This window comes from Scardinius erythrophthalmus (genome assembly GCF_964197995.2).
Source record: "Scardinius erythrophthalmus genome assembly, chromosome: 5".
Lineage (NCBI taxonomy): Eukaryota > Metazoa > Chordata > Actinopteri > Cypriniformes > Leuciscidae > Scardinius > Scardinius erythrophthalmus.
The window spans coordinates 50709024-50732290 of NC_138225.1; the positions used below are offsets into that span (position 1 = coordinate 50709024).

General features: G+C 37.0%; 1 protein-coding gene across 1 annotated transcript in view; it reads left to right on the top strand.

The window, feature by feature from the left end:
* The window catches only part of LOC308691755 (voltage-gated potassium channel subunit beta-3), a gene marked incomplete at its 5' end in the record, with an annotated part of 41431 nt that extends 19935 nt beyond the window's left edge, over nt 1–21496 (top strand). Inside the window, 13 exons of the mRNA XM_081367304.1 lie at nt 1315–1358; nt 1621–1658; nt 2809–2888; nt 6105–6149; nt 6423–6467; nt 7879–7922; nt 8004–8090; nt 8190–8275; nt 11885–12005; nt 17934–18028; nt 18181–18301; nt 18572–18660; nt 19791–21496. Coding sequence (XP_081223430.1) covers nt 1315–1358; nt 1621–1658; nt 2809–2888; nt 6105–6149; nt 6423–6467; nt 7879–7922; nt 8004–8090; nt 8190–8275; nt 11885–12005; nt 17934–18028; nt 18181–18301; nt 18572–18660; nt 19791–19880 — 985 coding nt within the window. The 3' untranslated portion in view covers nt 19881–21496. The remainder of the gene's footprint in view (nt 1–1314; nt 1359–1620; nt 1659–2808; nt 2889–6104; nt 6150–6422; nt 6468–7878; nt 7923–8003; nt 8091–8189; nt 8276–11884; nt 12006–17933; nt 18029–18180; nt 18302–18571; nt 18661–19790) is intronic.
* Between the last annotated feature and the right edge of the window lie 1771 nt (nt 21497–23267).

Genomic DNA, 23267 nt, shown 5'->3' on the forward strand with positions numbered 1-23267 from the left:
CACTCTGTCCCCTCCCCCATCATGTGTGGATAAGCCCCCTACTGCTGATTGGCTCACTCTGTCCCCTCCCCCATCATGTGTGGATACGCCCTCTACTGCTGATTGGCTCACTCTTTCTCCCCCATCATGTGTGGATACGCCCCTACTGCTGATTGGCTCACTCTTTCTCCCCCATCATGTGTGGACACACCCCTACTGCTGATTGGCTCACTCTGTCCCCTCCCCCATCATGTGTGGATACTCCCTCTACTGCTGATTGGCTCACTCTTTCTCCCCCATCATGTGTGGATACGCCCTCTACTGCTGATTGGCTCACTCTTTCTCCCCCATCATGTGTGGATACGCCCTCTACTGCTGATTGGCTCACTCTTTCTCCCCCATCATGTGTGGATACGCCCTCTACTGCTGATTGGCTCACTCTTTCTCCCCCATCATGTGTGGATACGCCCTCTACTGCTGATTGGCTCACTCTTTCTCCCCCATCATGTGTGGACACACCCCTACTGCTGATTGGCTCACTCTGTCCCCTCCCCCATCATGTGTGGATACTCCCTCTACTGCTGATTGGCTCACTCTTTCTCCCCCATCATGTGTGGATACGCCCTCTACTGCTGATTGGCTCACTCTTTCTCCCCCATCATGTGTGGATACGCCCTCTACTGCTGATTGGCTCACTCTTTCTCCCCCATCATGTGTGGACACACCCCTACTTCTGATTAGCTCACTCTGTCTCCTTCCTCATCATGAGTGGACACGCCCCCTACTGCTGATTGGCTACAAGTGTGTTGTGCTGCTCGGGTCCGATTCACTTTCAATAGCGTTTCTCAGAAATCACTTCTTACTGCACCTTGATGGGAATGTTTTCTCGATTTTATCATTTTGCAAGTATGGGAACTTTAATTTTCTAATGTTTTTCTAGTAGTAAGTAGATAACGTTTAAAAAAATATTACACTAATGTCCAATAACTATGTTTCAGAAAATCATTCCATGAATGATAATATTGTTTTGCTAATGTTTTGATAACATTATTAAAGACCAGATAACGTTCTATTAACACTTCTGGAAGAACGTTTGCTCATAACTTTGAGAGAACCTTGCCAGAATGTGAGCCAAAGTTCTGAGAACATTCCCTGGGATTGTGTCTATTTCCTAGTGGACACAAATCCATACAGTATAGCGAAATGCTTTTTCGTATCATAACTTTTACTATATCAAGGTATTTTATACTTAATATGGATGAGTAGAAGAAAAATAATAAGGATTGGAGTACTAAGGAGTACTAAATACTCTTTCTTTCTCATCTTTTCTCTCAGGAACCTTGGAAAGTCGGGTCTACGTGTTTCTTGCTTGGGTCTTGGTGAGTATCCAGAGAGTCGGTCATTTATTTAAAGCGGAAGTGTCTATTTTTTCCATGTTAAAAGTAATTTAATTTAACCCAGTTTACTCTTGTGAAAAATAATTGTGCTTAATTGTATTGAATGTGCACTTCAAATCTAAAAAGTATATTTTTAAAAACAGGACTTGCAGAAAATATAATGTTAATTAAATAAAAGGCCACTCCTATCCATCCTTCCAACTTCTTCATCCTTCTCTCTCGCTCTCTCTCTTTCTGTTCACAGGCACCTGGGTGACATTTGGATCTCAGATCTCTGACGAGGTGAACTGTAATGTTCAGGATCAATTTTACATTACCTCACACGATCACCTTCTAGAGCTGCACGATTAATCGTTAAAAGATCGTAATTCAAACACCCACGTGATCTTATTCCAAAATGACAATGATTTCGGCTATGTCTATTAAACCTTTGACTAGTATGATCGCAGCAAGAATTCTATGGTAGCGATTAAAACAGAGTAAATGAAAGTTTACCTTTTGAATCATGTACCTTCAAATAAAGATAGTATCGATTACATCGTTACGCCAGTAGGTGGCGACAAGTGACTTAAAACATTTATTTGTCATTGAATCATTCATTCAAACTGATTTTTAAAAAATGTTAAATTAATTACATATATTTTTAAACCGACTACAACAATTAACATTATGTCAGAACCTTGAGTGAATTAGTCCCTAGTTTTGTTTACTTGTCTCTTCAGAATCGTGGGAGAATTGTGATCTCTATTTTAAACCGAAAAATTGTGATTATCAATTTATCCAGAATCGTGCAGCTCTAATACTTCCAGCGTCTTTCTGCAGTGTAATTAATGTACATGCTTAATTAGATACGGTCATTATGTACTCACTCTCATGTCATTCCAAATCTATGACTTTTTTCTACAATGGAACATAAAAGAACATAAAATGGAAACTGTTAAAAAAAAAAAAATTATATACAATGGAAATCAATGGTAACCAAAACTGTCTACCAACATTCTGTTCCACTGAAGAAAGAAAGTCATACAGGTTTGCAATGGCAAAGTAAATTATGAGATTTTAAACCTTTAGGAATATTCTGTGTATGATACAATTAACACTGCATTTACAGGATCATCTGATTACCACAGAAAATTATTTCAACTTGTCAAACACAGTGTAAAATCAAAGCAAAAAAATTTAACTATCACACTCGCGATAGGGAACGGCATTGCACGATCAACAAATCGATGCAATCGCTTACCATGTCTGTGCAAAGTTAGAAATCGTTCAAGTTCAGAGCAAACGTAAACAGACTGCATGCTAATCTGCATGAGTTGAAATTATTTTTCTGTGGTAACTGAAGCATCTTTTGCACCAAGAGCATTTATGTAAACGGCCAGATCTCTGTCAGTTGATGCATGTGTTTGTGTCTGGATGTTTTCTCCTGTAGATGGCAGAGAGTCTGATGACGATAGCCTACGAGAACGGAGTGAATCTGTTCGACACAGCAGAAGTCTATGCTTCAGGCAGGTATGATTCCCATTTCCCAACAATATATTGGATAAGAGATTCCATGTACTTTTTTCTGCTGTTCTGTCCTGGACCACAGGTGTGGATTTATAATACATTTCTGAACGTGTTTTGTGAAAAAGAAGTGCGTTTAATTGTATTGAATGTGCACTTGTAGTGTACTTCAATTCTTAAAAGCATATACATTTTTTACTTGTAGGCTACTTGTGAATAATATAATATTAATGATAAAAAGGCCACTTACATGTGTACTTAAATAGAGTACACTTTCATGAATGTACATTTTAAATCATTAATTTTTTTGTGCTTTAAAGCACATGTACTTGATTTTAACTTTAGTGTGCTATTCAATTTTACATTTAATATATTTTAAATGGACTAAATGGCAACTTCCATCATAAGAAATGTTGAAGTGAATGATGGTTTGTATAGAAATTACATTAAAGTATATTTTAGTTTTAGTTAACCATAAATGCTGGTCAGTACATTCAGCAGTACACGTTAACCATATTTCAAAATAATAGCAGTGATTATGACATTACAAGTAAATATGTTGGCTACTTACTCGTCGTACTTAAGTCGTATTTAAGTGGGTCAAAAAAGCACTCTAAAGTTCAGCTAATTGCGTATAATATAAATATAAATAAATAATATAACCCTGGAATATAAATCTGAACTATAATTCATTTTAATTTAATTGCAATTAGCATGCAATTAGGTGCCCAAACATTACAATTTGTTTGCAATTAAGTATATTCTTTTATAAAACGGTTAGTTACAGCCCTTGATTCTGATTGGTCAATAGCTGTGTTTTCTTTTCGTTTATCAAAATTAACGAATCTTTTTTCGAGTCATTTCGTTCATTCTGGGCTTTTAATGTTATACTTTTAACAGACAAATTCCCTGAACACATCCACTTATGCAATCTTGATCATATTTTGAATTAAGAAATCATTATAATGCAGTCAAAAATAATTTACAGGGAACATAAATAATTACTTTACCTTCTGAGTCTTTCGTTCATTTGTCACATGACAGATGCAATGTTCATGTAAACATATGTTTGTACTCATTGATATTGGTCATTGAAGCTTATGGAATAGAGTAGCCTATTGTGGGAGATCGAGTAAGCGAGTGTACCTGCATTTACAGTAGATAGAGCATATTCCTTCAGATCAGTCCTATATTCGTAATAAAAAATCCGTTTGAATGTCCGCTGCCATATCTTGTCCTTTTAACAGGTAAGGGGTTTTCCGTGCTCTAGTCATCTGTCAGTTGCGTCTTGCTTCTCCATGTTCACAACAAGTTTCATTCCTTTCAATATAAAAGTCTTCTCCACTGACAGACTCACTCATAAAGACAGTCTTTGCCTCCTTTAAATGGCGAAATAATGTATGTAACTTCTGTTGCTGTTCACGGCCAGGTACTATTTTTTTTCAGCGGAAGGAAGACTTAGTGATTTAGTGAGAGAGAGAGAGAGAGAGAGAGAGAGAGAGAGAGAGAGAGCGAGAGCGAGAGAGAGAGAGAGAGAGAGAGAGAGAGAGAGAGAGAGCCTCCTGCCAGCAGGGTTTAGCTTCAGTCCCAGTTAAGCGTGTGTGTTGGAGCAGACTGGAGCTGAACTCTGCAGGATGGAGGACTGGACAGTGCTGATGTAATGTGATATAACCGTAGTTTGAAATAAAGGTTGTGTGAACTGAACAGCTGTTAGTAGATCTTCGTGATTATTGGAGGGATTATCCGATCACGCTCATCGTCATTTGGAGCAGCATGTGTAGATTACATGAATCAGCTCTGAGACGTCCACATGTCCTGTAGTGTGACATGCTTTACTCCATATAAAACTATTTTCAAACTGCTAGTTCTTTTATAATTATTATGCATGCACCTTTTATTACCTGCTATTTATTGAATATTTAAAAATCCATACACTGCAGGACTGATTTCAAATTGTGAAATGTAAACTAATGTTAACCAAATATACACTTTCCTTAATGAATTTTCATCTGCATCTTAAATGCATTTTCACAAAAATTATATACAGTAATACTTTAATAAATGCATATATATATGCATGTGTGTGTGTGTGTGTGTGTGTGCGCATTTACTCTGCACAGTGACAAAGTTTAATCTTTTCTAATCTAATCTTCTAAAGTATGCTATGTAAATTTTAACCTAAAATCTTGATGTCCATTACAAAAAAAAGTCCACAGCGATGCGGATTGACAGGAAATAACTCACTCCCGCTAAACATTTAATCTTTGAAATCTTTCAGCAGGGATCAGTACAAGTCAGCACCATTATGACTAAAAGTTTGCTATTTCCTACTAAAGCGAGGAGGTAATTGACTCTGGTCAAGCGTATAGCATCCAATAATGCTTATAAGCCCAGTGCATTATGGGTTTTGAAGTTTTCCTACCTATTTGGCAAAAGGGAGGGAAGAAAAACGCCTTTTTTTCTGTTTTCTCTAGCCAGGTAGCACCGATACATTTTTTTTCAACTGCAGGCAGCCAAGTTTTATTGACAACTCTTTTGTGAAGCACCCCTTTTAATGATTTTTTGAATCTGTTTAAGAAATAGTTTTGAAATAGTCAATGCTGTAAAATGAATGGCTATTAGTCAGTGGCCAGCTAGCCAGGTCACTTTTAAATGCAGGGTCACTACACATGAAGAAGCATGTCTTTCCATTTCACGCTTGTAGATCCCTGCGTACAGCGGGCATCTGGCTGGCATACGGCTCTGGTGACCTACATCACCACTTACATGCTCACACACAGTCACTTCTGCTTCACATCAGCTAATTTCAGGAATGTGCTGACATTATAGGTTTTTAAAAAGAATTGAGTGAATCTGTCACACAAATTGAACTGTAATTGAACCAAACTCGCTCCTGTAAGGCACCGTTTAATTTCAGACATTAGTATCGCAAATAATGCAAGAAACCTGGATAAAACATTCCTCTCTTATCACAAGGTCATTGGTTTACCTGTACACATAATAATTACCTGTGCTTATTACGGAAATAATATACTTAAAGTCCCCCTGTATATATATTACAATGCTTACAAACCATTGTAATATATTTATGTAATATATTTAAGCGGTTTTGGTTCTCTTGTAAAAATAAAAAATGTTTTAAGGATGTTTAGATATTTTTTAGTGTAGAAATAAGAATAATAAAAATAGGTTTTCAGATTTTGTGTCCTTCTTTTTCTGCAGGGCTGAAATCACTCTAGGCAACATCATTAAGAAGAAAGGCTGGAGGTGACCTGTTTATTCTTATGCTTCTCATTTTGGGTGAATTTTGTGGCAAATCAGTTTGAGTGTATATTCTTCTTCTCGGACATTAATCATGGAAAAAGTTTTTCAATATATCTTGTATTTCTTCCTGTGCTCTGGGTTTTGTCAGGTTGAGTTCAGAGTAAATGTGGGTGTTATCTGGATTCAGTGGAACAAAATTATAGGACAGGATTAGGCTTGATCTCACTATAATAACCACCATCCCCCCCCCCCCCCCCCCAAAAAAATCTGTTTCAGACGGTCCAGTTATGTAGTAACGACTAAGATCTACTGGGGAGGACAGTGAGTATCTGTTCAGTTCTACAATCATATAGATTAATATGAATAAATCAGAATAGTGTCAAAATGACATTTATATTTGCAGATATAATATACAGTGCTATGCATAAGTTTAGGCACCCATGCTAAAGTTGACTAAAAAGAGGAATAAAAAATCATCTTTTGGAAATTGAACTTAATGCCTTAATTTAAAAAATTAGGAAAAATTCAACCTTTAAGGACACCAATTTTCTTTGTGAATGAATAATGTATCGTAAATAAATAAATGTTCTTCCTTAAAATACAGGGTGCATAAGTTTGGACATCCCTATGTTAAATTCCCATAGAGACAGGCAGATTTTTTATTTTTAAGTATTCTTTTTTTTTTTTTTTTTGGATACTATGCATCCTGATAAAGTTCCCTTGGCCTTTGGAATTAAAATAGCCCCACATCATCACATATCCTTCACCATACCTTGAGATTGGCATGGTTGTATTTCAGTTAGCCTAATAGCTAGTTTGATTCCCATTGAGAGCAATGCAAATCAAACTAGCTATTAGGCTAACTGAAATAAAAACCATGCCAATCTCAAGGTATGGTGAAGGATATGTGATGATGTGGGGCTATTTTAATTCCAAAGGCCAAGGGAACTTTATGAGGATGCATAGTATCCTAAAAAATTTTTTTTTAAATACTTAAAAATAAAAATCTGCCTGCCTCTATGGGAATTTAACATAGGAATGTCCAAACTTATGCACCCTGTATTTTAAGGAAGAACATTTATTTATTTACGATACATTATTCATTCACAAAGAAAATTGGTGTCCTTAAAGGTTGGATTTTTCCTAATTTTTTAAATTAAGGCATTAAGTTCAATTTCCAAAAGATGATTTTTTATTCCTCTTTTTAGTCAACTTTAGCATGGGTGCCTAAACTTATGCATAGCACTGTATATGTGTGTGTGTGTGTGTGTGTGTGTGTGTGTGTTAGTGCTGTCAAAACAATTAATCACGATTAATCGCATCTAAAATAAAAGTTTGTGTTTATATAATATGTGTGTACATATATATATATATATATACTGTATGTATATAAAATAATAATATATATATATATACTCTATATGTGTGAGTATATGTATATGCATATATTATACACACACAAGACACACACACACACACACACACACACATATATATATATATATATATATATATATAAATATCACAATATATAGATACACATTATATAAAAAAATGATTAATCGTTTTGACAGCACTAATATATATAAATATCTGTAAAATTGTTCACATTCTTTTTTTACATTTATTAATTGTTAATTATATATATACTGTATATACTTAGTGAATATACTGTAGTAATTTTCTGACTGCATATCTTCTCCTCTCTGACATCTGCATTCATAATCCTCAGGGCAGAGACAGAGAGAGGCCTGTCTAGAAAACACATCATAGAAGGTAAAGTGCTGCTCATCCCACCTCTCTCGATTATGACGATGCTAATTAAGCGGAGAGACAGTGATGGTGATGTATCTACAGGTCTCAGAGGTTCCCTGTCTAGACTACAGCTGGATTACGTGGATATTGTCTTTGCTAACCGAAATGATGTCAACAGCCCCATGGAAGGTGTATCTTCCCTTATACATCTTTTATGGCATGTGTTATGAATTAATAATTTACGCTATATCGCTTATCATGAGCACTGTTGTGTGTATGTTCTTTCAGAGGTAGTACGTGCGATGACATTTGTTATAAACCAGGGTATGGCCATGTACTGGGGCACGTCACGCTGGAGCGCCATGGAGATCATGGTAGGATCTATCGTCCCTCAAGATACCAAAGTTCATTCCATAAGCATACCATCTGTTCTTCATAATATAAAACATTTACCAGTGTAATGAAATAAGTGTATACCAGTGTTGGGCAACATTGAATCTGTAGCCTGTCAAGCCTCGAGCTCGCAATTTATAGTAGTTCAACTATAGTCAAGCTACTCTTTTGAGAAAGCTTGTTACACTACAAGCTACCAAGACCCAAGGGCATAATGGCATTTTAAATATAAGGCTATCCAGCAATATCATTTATTATTATTTTACATGCATCTGCAACTTGAACAAACTTATTTATTTATAAACATTTCGCTATGAATAAGAAGATTCAGGATTCAAGATTTTTTAAACTGAACTGAATTTACCGGGTCTATTGGACTTTCAAACGCTACATATGAAAAAACAATTTAGGAGAATGTGTTTGATTATTAACAGCAATGTAACATTTGGTTGTGACACTTTTCAACTCACTGAAAAAAAGTATACTGTTACTGGAAACACTACACTATTATGAATATAAATGAACTACTGTCACACAATATAAAATTTGATTAAAGGTACACTATGTAACTGTTGGCCCTCTAGCGGTTAAAAAACAAAACTGCATGTATTTTGTGGAAGAACATTGTTTTGGTTGTGCTTCGGTTCTGTGTGACTGCAGATGAATATAGTTATGCTGCTGCTCATAAAACATTCACTATAGGCTTAAGAGATTTAACCAGTTTAGATGGAAAGGATCTCAAGCTGACTCGCTGAAGACGTTACTGTAGCTTTACACATTAACCCTCTGAGGTCGACAAACGCGCCGGCGCGTTTTGCTGGATTTTCTCCACATTGTAGCACTTTAAACTTAAATTTCTCCGTCATTTATGGTCATACAGAAAAAATAAATATAAAAAAAGAATCTGTGGTATTTCTACTTTTGTATGTGTCCACTTCCAATCAAATCAAAACATTGTGCTTTTGTAAAATAAAGAAAATAAACAGTGTGTGCGTTCTGCCTCTCCGTCGCGGTGAACTTTTTTTTCTTGAGCACGTCTATAAACTGAAACAAAACTCAGCGAATACTTGTTACACATTTATGAGCCATACACCTTTATAAACATTTAAGTGTGTACTTTTAAATGATCGGATTCAAAACGAAAACAAATATTCTCTGTTTAAGTAATTTGTATAAAACCAACAAGATTTCCAGCTTCTCAAACGCTTCCTAATTATTTTTAATTCGGCCACGCCCACTCGCGCAAAAGATATTCACATGCAAATCTCCACATGGAACGCGATCGCCCTCATTACCTCAACAACAAAACACTTCACTTCACTTTTCGTCAAGTTTGAAAGACGTGCCTGAGCTTACATTGGATTTACATCAGAAGGAGAAGAACGATATTTGAAGACAAGAAAGATAAGGTAAGAAATTCTTACATATTAGTTTGCTATTGTTGCATAAATTTCACATTGCAGTTGAACTGTTGCTAGATATATGGTGAATATTATAATATTTAGACCCGTGTTTACTGTTACTGTGTTTGTGGATATCTGCTCAAACGTAGATAGGCTATGTATATGGTAGGCCTAACCATAATGTTTTATATTTGATCGCAATCGCGTTTTAATGTATCATATTTTTGATCGCGATCGCGTTTTAATGTATCATATTTTTGATCGCGATCGCGTTTGAATGTATCATATTTTGGAAAAGCAAAACGCTCCAAACGGCTTCATGTTTTTACTATTATCTCATTTCATATCATCATAACGAATGGAAACATTTGAAGTAACATGATAATCAATATATTTTTCTCTAGCTTAGTTGTTACTGAAATCTTTTTGAAAATATATATAGGCTGCTATATTGTTATTATTTTATGCAGCACTGCGCATAGCCTATACCTACAAGGCACAACAAACCTGGTGTTCATTATATATTGTTGGAAACATTTGTGTGAGTGTGTGTGTGTATTCTGTGAATTAAAAAGCAATTTTAACAAGAAAAATCTAAAATGTATTCCCAAAATCGTGCAGGCCTTTCTCTTGATATCAGTATGTTCACTTTTTTTTTTTTCAGGGCCCAGATGCCACTGAGTCCTGCTGACTTCAACATTCACAGTACATGTCTCTGTACATGAACATGGTAAAGTGAAAATCAAACACCTTAGAAAATGAAAGGTATGTACAATGTTTTTAGGAATGGCACAAAGGTCTCTTTCTTCAATAAGTGCTTTTTTGTTGTGTATCTTTGGATTATGTTGTGTTGTAAATAAATCCAAACAATTTTAAAAGCCATTCTTTTTTAAATCTCCTCATTCTTTGTGCAAGGTTGGTCAGAATGATGGGCCCTGATAAGCTCCTAATAGGGCCATTAGGGAGGTTCTTTGTCTTTCTCAGGTGTGGAAAGCTTTCATATTAATGAGGTGATCCGCCCCTTCGCATATTGCTTTCTAACACAAAACACGTCGTAAAATTTTTAAATCAATATATTGTCTTCTCTGAATGAGCAGTCAGGGTGATTCTCACATAGTTTTAGAGCAAATATTCTAGGCTACGTGATACAATTTTCAAAAGTCTTGTGAAGAAATAATCAGTATGGGTTTCATGACCTTATTTCAGTGAGAATTTATTTTTGTATTTTCACAAACCACGCATAAATGTCATTATCTCAAAACTACAAACTTTTACATACATGCTGCTGATATATTATTGTAGCAGAGTTTGTGCTGAATACAGTGTAATTAGACTTTAGCCATGAAAATGTCACAAGTAACAGAAATAACCACAAATGTCAGAGCATGTCAGAACACCTCCAGGGCCCAGAAAACAGCTCAGACCTCAGAGGGTTAATAGACACGCTACTTCCTTGAGAATAAATTCCATGTCAGCGCTACAATAACCGTAATGTAATGATCCTTCACAATAGATAATGCTTTACAATCAACTCTATTAGAGAGATACATATGGCAATTTATCTGTTCAATAAAATACCTTACTCACCTGTTGAGTAATACAAACGCAATCTCTGCATTTCAGTTTCCTTAGTTCTTGCCATCCACGAAACGCAGATGTTGATTCTTGTTTTATTACGAGCTCTGTCGCGTTCTCTGTTTGCCAGCAGACTCTCCTCTGTTCGGTGTTATTTTGTAACACGGGTGAGGTTGGAGATTTAGCGACTCCATGTCAACCTTTCTCACTCGTAACATACACACATCAAAGTAGCCAGAGCATCTTTTCTCTATTTACATATATGACGAGACGCTCACGGGCGAGTGACGCATGTACGCAATTTCCTGACTGGTCTAAAATATAAACACTTATATAATAAGCTTACCATAGTGAATCAGGGTAAGACAAAACACCTTTTGGAGGAAGGATTGATGTATTGATGCATTATTTAAATTTGGTTGATTTTGAACCAAAAAAAAGCTACATAGTGTACCTTTAAATTTGTAGTGTCGCTTCTTTTATTCACTCCTAAACACTGCTGTATACAACACTGGTTGTTAGCATCTCGGCCACAGAAAGGACAGTCTAACCTTTTCTTGTCTTCTGTGTGTGTGTGTGTGTGTGTGTATGTGTGTGTGTGTGTGTGTTTAGGAGGCATACTCCGTAGCGAGGCAGTTTAACTTAATCCCACCAGTATGCGAGCAGGCCGAGTATCACTATTTCCAGAGGGATAAAGTCGAGGTGCAGCTGCCAGAGCTATACCACAAGATCGGTCAGTCCACAGAAGTTACCTTCAAATCATTCATTATACCAAATGTGTTATTAAACCAAAAAATGTGCCATTAAACCAAATGGAAGTTGCTCAGATTGTAGGCTATATGAATGCAACGTGCCATGGGCCGTAGTCATGACTGATCACTCTACTGTATATTCGCACGCTTAACAGATAGGAAAAACCTATTAAGTCTTTTTCATGCTATTAAGAGCTCAGTCACTGATGAAGCATCTACCACGATATAATGAAATATTTTTTTGTTTTTTAAAATGTTTTATGCTATAAAAATATATTTTGTTAGTACATAATCTACCGGCAAGGGCTGTTTAATGACACTAACCCCACGTTCAAGCATGAAAATAGCTGAGCTGAAGGACAAAATGTACTGAAGAAGTAGTTCATACCACAGTACTGTAAGACTGGAAAAACTGGAAGACAGGGCAACTCTCTGAGAAAACAAAGGAATTTAACATTTGAACTCTCTCTTGTGAAGTTAGCATCAGCATTTGAGACGCAAGTCTCACCTCAGAATCGCTTTCCCTCTTCCCCCACTCCTTCTCTATCTCATGCTGAGATCACCAAAATTCACCCAAAAATCTATATGGTTTAATGTGAATAATTATCATACAATATTATACATGTTTGGTATTATTTGAAATGTCTCAGTGCGGCTGGTACAAATGTCTCATTCTCCACAGAAGTAAACCAAAAGGTAATAAAGTTATTAAAGCTGCAGTCGGCAATATTTTTTTGATCATATTCACTGAAACCGACACTATGCTCTGACAGAACAACATAAATCAGACGGTTTTAGAAAACCCCCGCGCCTCTACCTCCACCTGGAGCCTGTTAATTGTTTTGCAAAAATCCACCGCTCCCAGTTCTTCTGGTCCAATCAGCGCAGGGCTGTGTGAGATCTGACTGTCAATCACAGTTCGTGCACACGCCACAGATCCCCCCTCCCCCCTCGCGCACGTTACAATATCACATGCACACACCTGAAGTTCGCAGGTGTGTTGGATTGTACGAAGTGTGATGGCGAAGAGAAAATCTACTAGCAAGCTTCCAATTCATCGGTTATTGCTATCTATGGGTAGATTAGCCAGGGCAGCCTACCTCCGAGTCCATGGTGTTGATCGATGCTGAAGAGACAGGCGCATTCACAGAAAATCTGGTGCACACCCACTGAAGAGCACAAACTCGATGGGAGGGTGCTCGGTGGTAGTGGGCAGTGTTGGGGCTAGTTACTCAAAAAAGTAATATATTACATATTACATATTACTCTCAAAAATAGTAATGCCTTACTTTACTTTATTACTCCCTGGAGAAAGTAACTAGTTATATTACTAGTTATATTTTTTTTCTTAATTACTCTATAATTGCCTGAGATGCATCAGATGGAGGGAGAACATACAAAGGAGGAGTGTTCTTTAGGGTCTTTATTACGCCTACAACAGATTGGCACTGTCTAGCACAAATAACTACAAACAACTGTACTTGTTCTTGCTGTTGTTGACGCTTCCATTTTTCCCCATCTGCCCCAATAATATCTGTCTGCAGAGCCACAGTTTCACCACAGCAGTTTTACCCGCGCATGCGCAGTTTCAGGTTGTAATTCAAGCCCTATAAATAGTCATTTATATGCAAAATTGTCTATAAAACACAACCGGTCTTCCGACCTTTTACTATATGCGCGAGGGAGAGAGAGCAATACAGCGCTCGTGTTGTTTGAAGGCGGTGAGAGTGAACGGGCTGCGCGCGCGCGTCCGGGGCGCTATATTTTTTTTTCCCAGGATGGTAGGGGAAGACTCATGAATATTCATTAGGGAAGTCATCCCTGATTGGCCTTAACTGCCGCAGGTCGACCAATCGGTGATGGTAAATGATACCTCGTGCCAAACCCAGACCAATCACTGTTCCATTCACGCCCTCCTCCCCTTCCCTTCTGTTCTCTGTGTTGTGTGCCATGTGTGTGATGAACAGGGGCGTAGCAACCGGGGGGGACGGGGGGGACACGTCCCCCTCACTTTTAGAAACCGGTGATTCTGTCCCCCGCATTTTTTTTTTTTCTGACAAATGCCCTGATTAAAACAATTTTTAATATAAAAATAAAAAATAACCAGGCAATCACCGAAAACGTGAGGAATGGATGATTCTGTTTTATTACATTTGATGTAAGTGGCGATTGATAGCCTATAGTTGATAATAATATAGGCCTAATGTGCGCTGTCGAGGCTCGTGAAGTTATAACATTTTAGAAACTATAGCCTAGTTAAGAAACAATATATAGCCTAAGGCTACACACGACCAGCTGTTTTCCTGAATGCCATCAAGATTGAAACCGTGACTGGTTTCATAACAGTTCAATAAACAAACAGTTAAAATTAACTTACATTAATTTTACTTGATGTACTCAAAAATGTACTCACTTACATTTTAGTCGCAATGACTGTTTTTGCTCTGTTTCATCAGCGAAAATAGTCCCAAACAAAGATCACAGCAGAACGCGCATCTCACAGCAACACTCGTTGCATTACTGAATGATTCAGCGTTTTGAACAAATCGGTTGAGTCAAAGATTCAATTACCCATTCATAAACTGCCTCATTCTGAATAAATCAGCCGTTTGAACGAATCGTTTGAATGAATGACTCAATGACTCGCTCATTAAGACGGTTGCCTGCCGCCTCCTACTGGCGGTTTAGTTTCATAAAGTATCATTCTTTTCAACATTCCTTATTTGTATATTCAAAAATATTTAAAATAATCTAATTTAATACAGTTATAATTTTTCAATGTAAAATATTTAATTTGATTGTAACAGCCTAGTGTCTTATTATTTTAATTGAATATATTGATCAAATTTAAGAATTTAAAATGAAAGATGGAGCATAAAATTAGGGGGGAAATGCCTTTATAAAAGGTACAAAAAAAATTGTGTTTTCAAACAGTGATGTAATGAAACATTGACAATTTAAGTTTGAAGGGAGTAAAGCCTCTGTTAAGGCTATAAGGAAATAATTTTGCCAAAAGAAGAACTTTTATTTTAAATAAATGTTCATTTTAAATCAGCCTACTTCAGTGTGATATGTTACCATAATTTGAATAATTTGATACCAGAATTTGAATAATTGTAATGTGATGATCAGATGCAGATATCTAAATCAGAGAATATCATCGGGCGGTTTGTGGGTGGATTATTTATTTTTAACAGTGGATTCAGGTGACTCAAAGTGCACCAGATTAATGAATTTATCTTTAAAATGTACAAAATTTTCTTCCGGGGGGGCATGCCCCCCGGACCCCCCTAGAGGTTACAAGCTCCACCAACAAAAATAATGTGGGAAACACATTAGGGTATGATGATCTACAAAAAAATTACACATTTAATTATCTTATTATTAAACATTATTAGGATTTTACCACCTCCGCCTCGTTTTGAGCCAGGAAAATGAACATCACCTTTGGGTCACGTCCTATGGTCACATACAGCTTTTGTCCCCCCCACTTTTATAATGGCTGCTACGCCCCTGGTGATGAAGGTGCTACTGGCAAATGTAACGCAAGTAACTAGCTCGGGAAAACTGTAATAATATTACTATTTTCAGACGAGTAATGCCTTACACTACCAGTTACTGAAAAAAGTAATATTATTACAGTAACGCGTTACTTAGTAACGCATTACACCCAACACTGGTAGTGGGGGAGGGGCATGAGAGTTGTAAACATAACATTTTTTGGCTAAGTCCCTTCAATCTGCCAGACTTGCTGACTGCAGCTTTAAGAGTTTAGAGATAACTTGCATACACAGGAGGGTTTGTCTTCCAGGCAAATGGCATTCTGCTCCCAAAAGGTGTAAAGTCTGAATGCAAATTCCCATTGTTAGCAAATGCAGGGCTGCCAACTTTTGAGTTTAGCTTGGAGTGAGATTTTTTTTTTTTTTTTTTTTTTGCGGGGGGTTTTGGGGGGGGGGGTGTAAAAACAAATATTGCATCACAATAAGTGCAATTGTGATTGTCAAGACATTTGGTAACTAAATAGAATTGTATGAAGTTTAGTGACAACATGTTACAATGTTTACATTGTACAATGACTGGTAGGACAGTTTTTATTATTGCTTGACAAAAATTTCAAGATTTCTATTTCATTATTGTGATTTGATTCCGATTTTGATTTAATATTGACTATTTTGGATACATGTTTATTTTAAATTTTATTTAAAAAAATAATCTCACCTAATGCTGTAAACATAGAGGGCCCAATCTGCTGGTATTATTAAAGGTTATAAATAGCAAATAAATTAAATATAATGCAGTTTTTGTTATAATAACAATTATTTAATGACATAAGTAAAAATATAATAAATATATAATACAGTGCTAAGCAAAATCTCCTCTCAAGCTATATTTTTTCTATTCAGTTAACATGCTATGGTCATTAAATGGCTTTCCTGAGATAAATGTAACGTTATGTGACATAATTGTTCTCCTGCTGTTATATTGACCTCTTTCCGTGGTTAGAAAAACACTAATTGGTCGATATTATGTATACGTTCGGTAAGTTGTACTGCATCTTTAAATAAAAAAGTAACAGATGATCGGTTCACGTGCACTTGAACTGAGGCGCTCAGCGATCTGTCACGTCACATTTACAAGCGCCAAAAGTATTTTTGTCTGAATTTCGTAATAAAATTGACGGAATAAGAGCTGAGAATTAGTTTAATATTAAAAGTACCTCTTTGCTCCGCAATTTTTCTGTGCGTGAGAAAATGGATGTGTGGCGTGAGAGCGTGTGAAAAGTGTCAATTGCGTGAGTCTCACGCTCAATGCGTGAGAGTTGGCAGCCTTGCAAATGCTTCCATGTGAAAGAAGTTTCTGTCTATATAAAGAAATGCAACAAGAGGCTCAGGGCGATTTGTAACTCAAATTAGCCTGTGATGTGGAGTGTATGCAAAACACTCCGCATCATGTATTTTATAATGTCAGGTTCGCATCTTCTCTCTTTATTCCAGAGCATTTGATGTTTTGTATTTATTATCTTTGATCTGATTATGAAATTTGCATGATAGTACATTTACCTGACATAATAAATTGTTACATTTGATTTTATTGTGACTGACTCTGAAATAGTTTTCCCAAGTAGATTAAACAGATTCGATATGTTACCGCAAGTTTTGCGTCAGATTAGTGACGACTAATATTCAAGTGTACTTGGTTTTGCAAAGACAAGAAGTGAATTTCTGTTTAGGGCAGCAAAAGCTGCTTGACCAAATCTGGGTGTGTCTTACCTCTGTTTTAATTTAATGTTACTTTAGATAAGTGTACGTGGGAAACCAAGTGTATGCAATTCAATGGGGTTTATACCAAAGTATCTTTGATTGTGTAAGCGTGAATGCGACCGATCTCAGGTAGCAATTACCTCTGTTTAGTGACAGAAGCTGGCGAGATTGTGAGCGTGAGACTCACATTAATCAAGGCATGAGGACCTCTGAGCAACATAGCTTTCTAATATGAACGGGTAAAATATAAGTAAAGAGTTAAATAGAACAATCAAATGTATTGCTTAACTATTATATATTTGACCAATAACCAATTGGCAATCTAACTTAAATTCGAGGTTGTGATAAAATGGAGTCAGATATAAAATGGAGTCAGATAAAAGCTTGAATTAAATTACTTTGCCACGTGGAAAGACAGCAACACGCAGAGACCTTCACCCGTTCTATCGGATACCGACATTGGGCCGATCTAGACGGGCTTACAGTACTATGATGCAAATGCAACTTTTGTGATGCCCAACTTCTTAAATTATGAACATTTTTAAAATAACTACTTAATTTCATGATTTTAATTGTTGGATTTGAGGTTTAATTAGGACAGATGTCAACTCAAACTCCATGTCTTGTGACTGTCACATGTCATGTCAGGCGTTGGAGCGATGACCTGGTCTCCTCTGGCATGTGGGCTGATCACAGGAAAATACAGCGATGGCGTTCCAGACTGTTCAAGAGCCGCAATGAAAGTGAGTCATGAAGAGTTTGTCAGCAGTAGATTTCCTCTCCTCACTCTTTTCAATTTCTCATCGTCATTTCATTTGATATTTTGCCATCTAATGAAATGACATTGATATTATATCCCTGTACTGCATGGTCTCGATGTTTGATTGTGTATTAGGGTTATCAGTGGCTAAAGGAGCGAGTGTACAGTGAAGAAGGGCGCAGACAGCTTGCAAAAATCAAAGAGCTCCACCTGGTGGCTGACAGGCTGGGCTGCACGGCTGCTCAACTCGCCATTGGTGAGTGTCTCTCTGCTCAGCCAGGATTTTGACTATTGGTGCTAACGGTCTGATCAACTTTCAGGCTTATTCGGGCCAAGAATCATCCACGTATGTGCTGAGTTGTGTAAAGTCGACCAGTCATATTGGAGCATGCCAGACTGAGAAAGTGCTTGCCATTTTTACATGCAATATGCATCAGACGGTCATTAAACGGTTTGTTCATTCAAATGTCTTTAATAAAAAAAAGGAGCTTATCTACAGTAAGATATTGTGAAATCTCTCACTCAGCATGGTGTTTGCGCAGTGAAGGGGTTAGTTCTGTACTTCTTGGTGTCTCCAATACAGACCAGCTTATTGAGAACCTCGGAGCCCTGCAGGTAATAAACACACACACACACACACTACCGCTCAAAAGTTTTTTTTTATGTTTTTTGAAAGAAGGTCAAGGAAGGAATGTTTACGGTATAATTGTAATTACTCCAGTCTTCAGTCAAATGACCCTTCAGAAATCATTCCCTTGTGAAAAAAGAAGTGTGCTTAGTTGTATTACAGTACATGTGTACTTGTAGTGCACTTTAAATGTTAAAAGTAAATAAATAAATAAAAAACTATACTTAGTTGCAGGTGATATAATATTGATTAAAGTCCTCTTAAGTGTATGTAAAGAAAGTTCACATTCATGACAACTGTATGTTTATTAACACACTTAAGTACAGTTTTATAATAACGTAAAATTAAAAGTTAAGTCTTTTGTGGTGCTTTAAAGAAGTACACTTATTTTTATGTGTTGACTAACATGTAAAGTACTGGATTATGATTTTAACTGTAGCCTGATATTTGTAAATATTTTTTAAAGGTACTAAATTGCAACCATATCATTACACATAAATGTGTAATTACAAATATATTTAAACACATGGCATTTAAGTTTCAATAGAAATGACATTAAAGTATATTTTGGTTCACCATGAATGCTTATCAGTACACTTTAACGATATTTCAAAGACAATTATGAAATAACTATGAAGATGTACTTAAGCTGTACTAAAGTGGGTAAAAACACTCTTAAGTTCAACTAATTGCATTTAATGTAATATATTTTATATAATATAATATAAAATAATGTAATATATTTTCATTTAATTGTAAATTACATGCAATTTAGTGTCAGAAGGCGTTACAATCAATTTCACACTTGAGTATATTCATTTGAAGTATATTATTTACATAAATAAATAAAGTGGTAAAGTGTACTTCTTTTTCACAAGGGTTCTAATATTCTGATTTGATGTTCAAGAAGCATTTCTTATTATTATCCATGTTGAAAATATTAGTGTTGCCTGATATTTCTGTGGAAACTGTGATACATTTCCTCAATGACTGATTAGAGAGTTCAAAAGAACAGCATTGATTTATATCGAATGTTGATTTAATAGAATGTTTTTCTGATGCTATTGATCAATGAGACTCAGCCTTCCTAATAACATTATTTTCATATTCTCTTCAGGTGCTGTCTCAAATGACGCCTCAGACGGTGAGCGAGATGGATGCTCTCCTGGGCAACAAGCCTCACTCCAAGAAAGAGTCACGTGCGTGAGGGAACTAGAGATGACGTGAACATGTGCAGCCTGAAAAGACAAAGAAAGCAAAGGGGAAAAGACGGAACACGGCGTACCATTGCTTCTCTGCTCTCCCGTATATTACAACACCTGCATGCCTTCTGCAACATGCTTCCAGCCCACACCGAGACCACACCGTTCTCTGTAACCCTACTCAAATATCCCAACATAACCTACCAATTAAACATGGACACGGCTGTCATCGCAGAAATTCCACGAACAACAACTTTTTCATTTCTTTATTAGGAGAGACTGAAGTTTCAGTCTTCCAGGAGGAAAGACTGCAGATTGAAGGAGGTGAATGAGAGTGTCGCAAATCTTCTTTATCAGCAGGCCCAGACGGAATCTGTACTTTCTTGCAGTTTCCACTATGGAATTCCACTGTTTCCACTGCAGAATTCCAGTTCCCACTACGGAATTCCACTGTTTCCACCGCAGAATTCCAGTTTCCACTACGGAATTCCACTGCAGAATTCCAGTTTCCACTACGGAATTCCACAGTTTCCACTACGGAATTCCAGTTTCCACTACGGAATTCCACAGTTTCCACTATGGAATTCCACTGTTTCCACTATGGAATTCTGTGCAATGGATCAAACGTGATCAAATGAGCTAAAGGAAGCTGAGAGTGCTGTATTATTATTGGCAGCTGGAAGCATTATCAAATATTTATGAAACCAAGATGTGCTGGGCGAACGATGTGTAGCAGTTCATGAATCCTGCCGAACTCTGCGCAGATTCCGCGTGGGCCTGGATGTGCGCATGTGTGTTCAAGAAAGTATGAGCGAGTGTTTGTGTGTGTGCATGCAGTGACTCTTTCGATCCAGCTCTCGATTGCTGGTGTCGCACCTGAGTGACTCGGAAACATGGACTTGATGCAAGCGGAGCAGTTTCTGAGGCGCCCGTCCCCGTTCGATGGGGCGTTCGCTGCCTGTCATATTTCATCCTCGTGGTGCAGGAGAGCGTGGAAAAGACTCCGGCGTGTGACGGGAACAACATGCAGCAACTGCAAACAGCTGTTTGGACACATCACAAGTCTTCCTACATTTCCCTCCTTTCCATCTCTCCTTGTGTTTACAACGGTGCACCTGTCCCTTTAAGAGAATCCGTGCAGTTAGGGGAGGGGCGTGTGAGTGTGTATACGGTACCTTGCAAGCATATTCAGACCTTCACCAATTCACTTTTTTAGTCTTTTAGTCAGTATTGCTATTGCTATTGCTATGTATTTTTTTAGAAAAAACATAAGCATGATCCCTAACCCCACCCCACCCCTAAACCTAACCATCAGTGGGGCATAAGCAGATCGTATGAAAACATGAATGAATTCATAAGAATTAGCCACAAATTTGCCAAAACGCAAAAAAACGTTATGAACTGCCGTGGGAATGGGTTGTAGCAACAGTATAGCAATATAGTAATATATAGTAAGCGTTTGCCTACTCTAGTTTGAAAATCTAAAAAATAAATATTTTGTTCTAGCAAACATCATTTGAGTGTGAACACTTTTAATAGTCCTGATAAAAATAAAGTAGAAACATTCTCTAGTGTTTACTGGCTCGAGGGCGGGGCAACCTGTCACTCACACGAGATCCACCAATAGCAAACCACACATATCCAAACATCAAATCAGTTCCCACAACAAAATCAAGTCCCACCCTACTTTTTTTCTTTTCTTGTTCCATTTCACTCATATGTGTTTGGGAAGTATGACTGGGCTGGATATAGCAGGGACTGTTATTATTGCAAATCTGTTTTTCTGTTTGGTGGATACACACTTCACCTTTATATGCAGGATTTGTAATTCATCATAATTTAAAACTTGGTTCCTAGTCTGAATACTTTTGCAAGGCATCATATGTGTGGGGGCTTGGCTTGAGCGGTCAGCATTCTTTGCACTAAGTGGACAGAGTCATAATTTAAAGGTCGTAGTTCACAAAATAGTCACGAAGGGTCATAGGTTAACATGACCAGAGAACTGTGCTAGTATTGCTTTGTGTGTTTGACAAATACAAGCTGCGTCAGTGACAATGAAAAGCGAAGCGCTTCACTTTTAACCTGTTTGTGTCATTCATGTGAGAGAAAGACACAGATTTGCTAATATCTATTGTTAATTTCCCATCAGTCAATACTGAATATCACAATGTGCAGTGCCTCAGAACCAAAATGACTCCATAACCCAAAACTCATCGCATGGTATGCTATCAGTTACCACAGAAAATCATTTCGACTGATCTCAGCTTGTAATAATAAAAATGTTCTTTACAGTAATGCATTTGAAATGACATCTGGGGGCAAACGCACCACACGGTTTAAAGCTAAAATGTGAAGCGCAGCTGAAAAATCAGATACTTTGCACAGAGAAGTGATTTTCTCGCATTAGTCTTGTCTAGTCTTGTCATTACACTTTCAAAATGGTATGCATTTTAACATTTACCATAGTACAATGCCTACACTTCCACTATTGCGATTGCATTACTGTAAAAATGCAAACTAAATCATAAGCTCTAACTATTTTCTGTTGTAATTGACAGCATGCTGCCGAACCCCATGGAAGCTCGTTTCTGCTACAGAATAAAAAATAAAACATTTAATTGCGACTTTTTATCTTGCAATTCTGACTTTATATCTCGCAATTGTAAGTTTAAATCTCACATTTTTGACCTTTTTTCGCACTTTAGAGTTTATAACTTGCAATTTCTCCGAAGTGCGAGAGATAAACTGGGAATTGCGAGGAAAAAAGTCTGAATTGTGAGATACGAATTCGCATTTTCAAATGTTGACTGCAACACAGTTCAGTCTTTTCCCTTGCAATAGCGAGCTTATAACTCACAGTTCTGGCTTGAGAATTCTGAGAAAGTCAGAATTGTGAGTTAAAAGTCGTAATTAACTTTTTTATTTTTTTATTCCGTGGCGGAAACAAGCTTCCATAGTACCCAGTCTCGGTCAAAAACGTTTAATTCAGCACAAAAAACAGGCACAGACAGAAATCGAACTGAGATCAATTTTTAGTATGAGTAATATGCATTGCATTTGAGAAACCAGACCCAAGCTAGCAAGATTCTGTATTTGTTACACTTACAATCTTGTTTTTTTATTTTATTGTTGTATGAAATTTTATTAATGTGCTTTCTGCTACTTATTCAGCTTAGCTTTACGCTGCGTTCACACTGCCAGCGGCTATATTCAGACTGCAGGCAAATCAGATTTCTTCTCAAATCAGATCTTTTCAGGCAGACAGTCCGCACTATTAAGTGATCAAATAAGATTTGTGTGTCCAGACATAGTGACGCAAAAGAGAGTTTGAAATCTGATTTGAGCAGCCAGTGTCCAGACTGAGACGCATCTGCAAAAATCTGATTGGAATC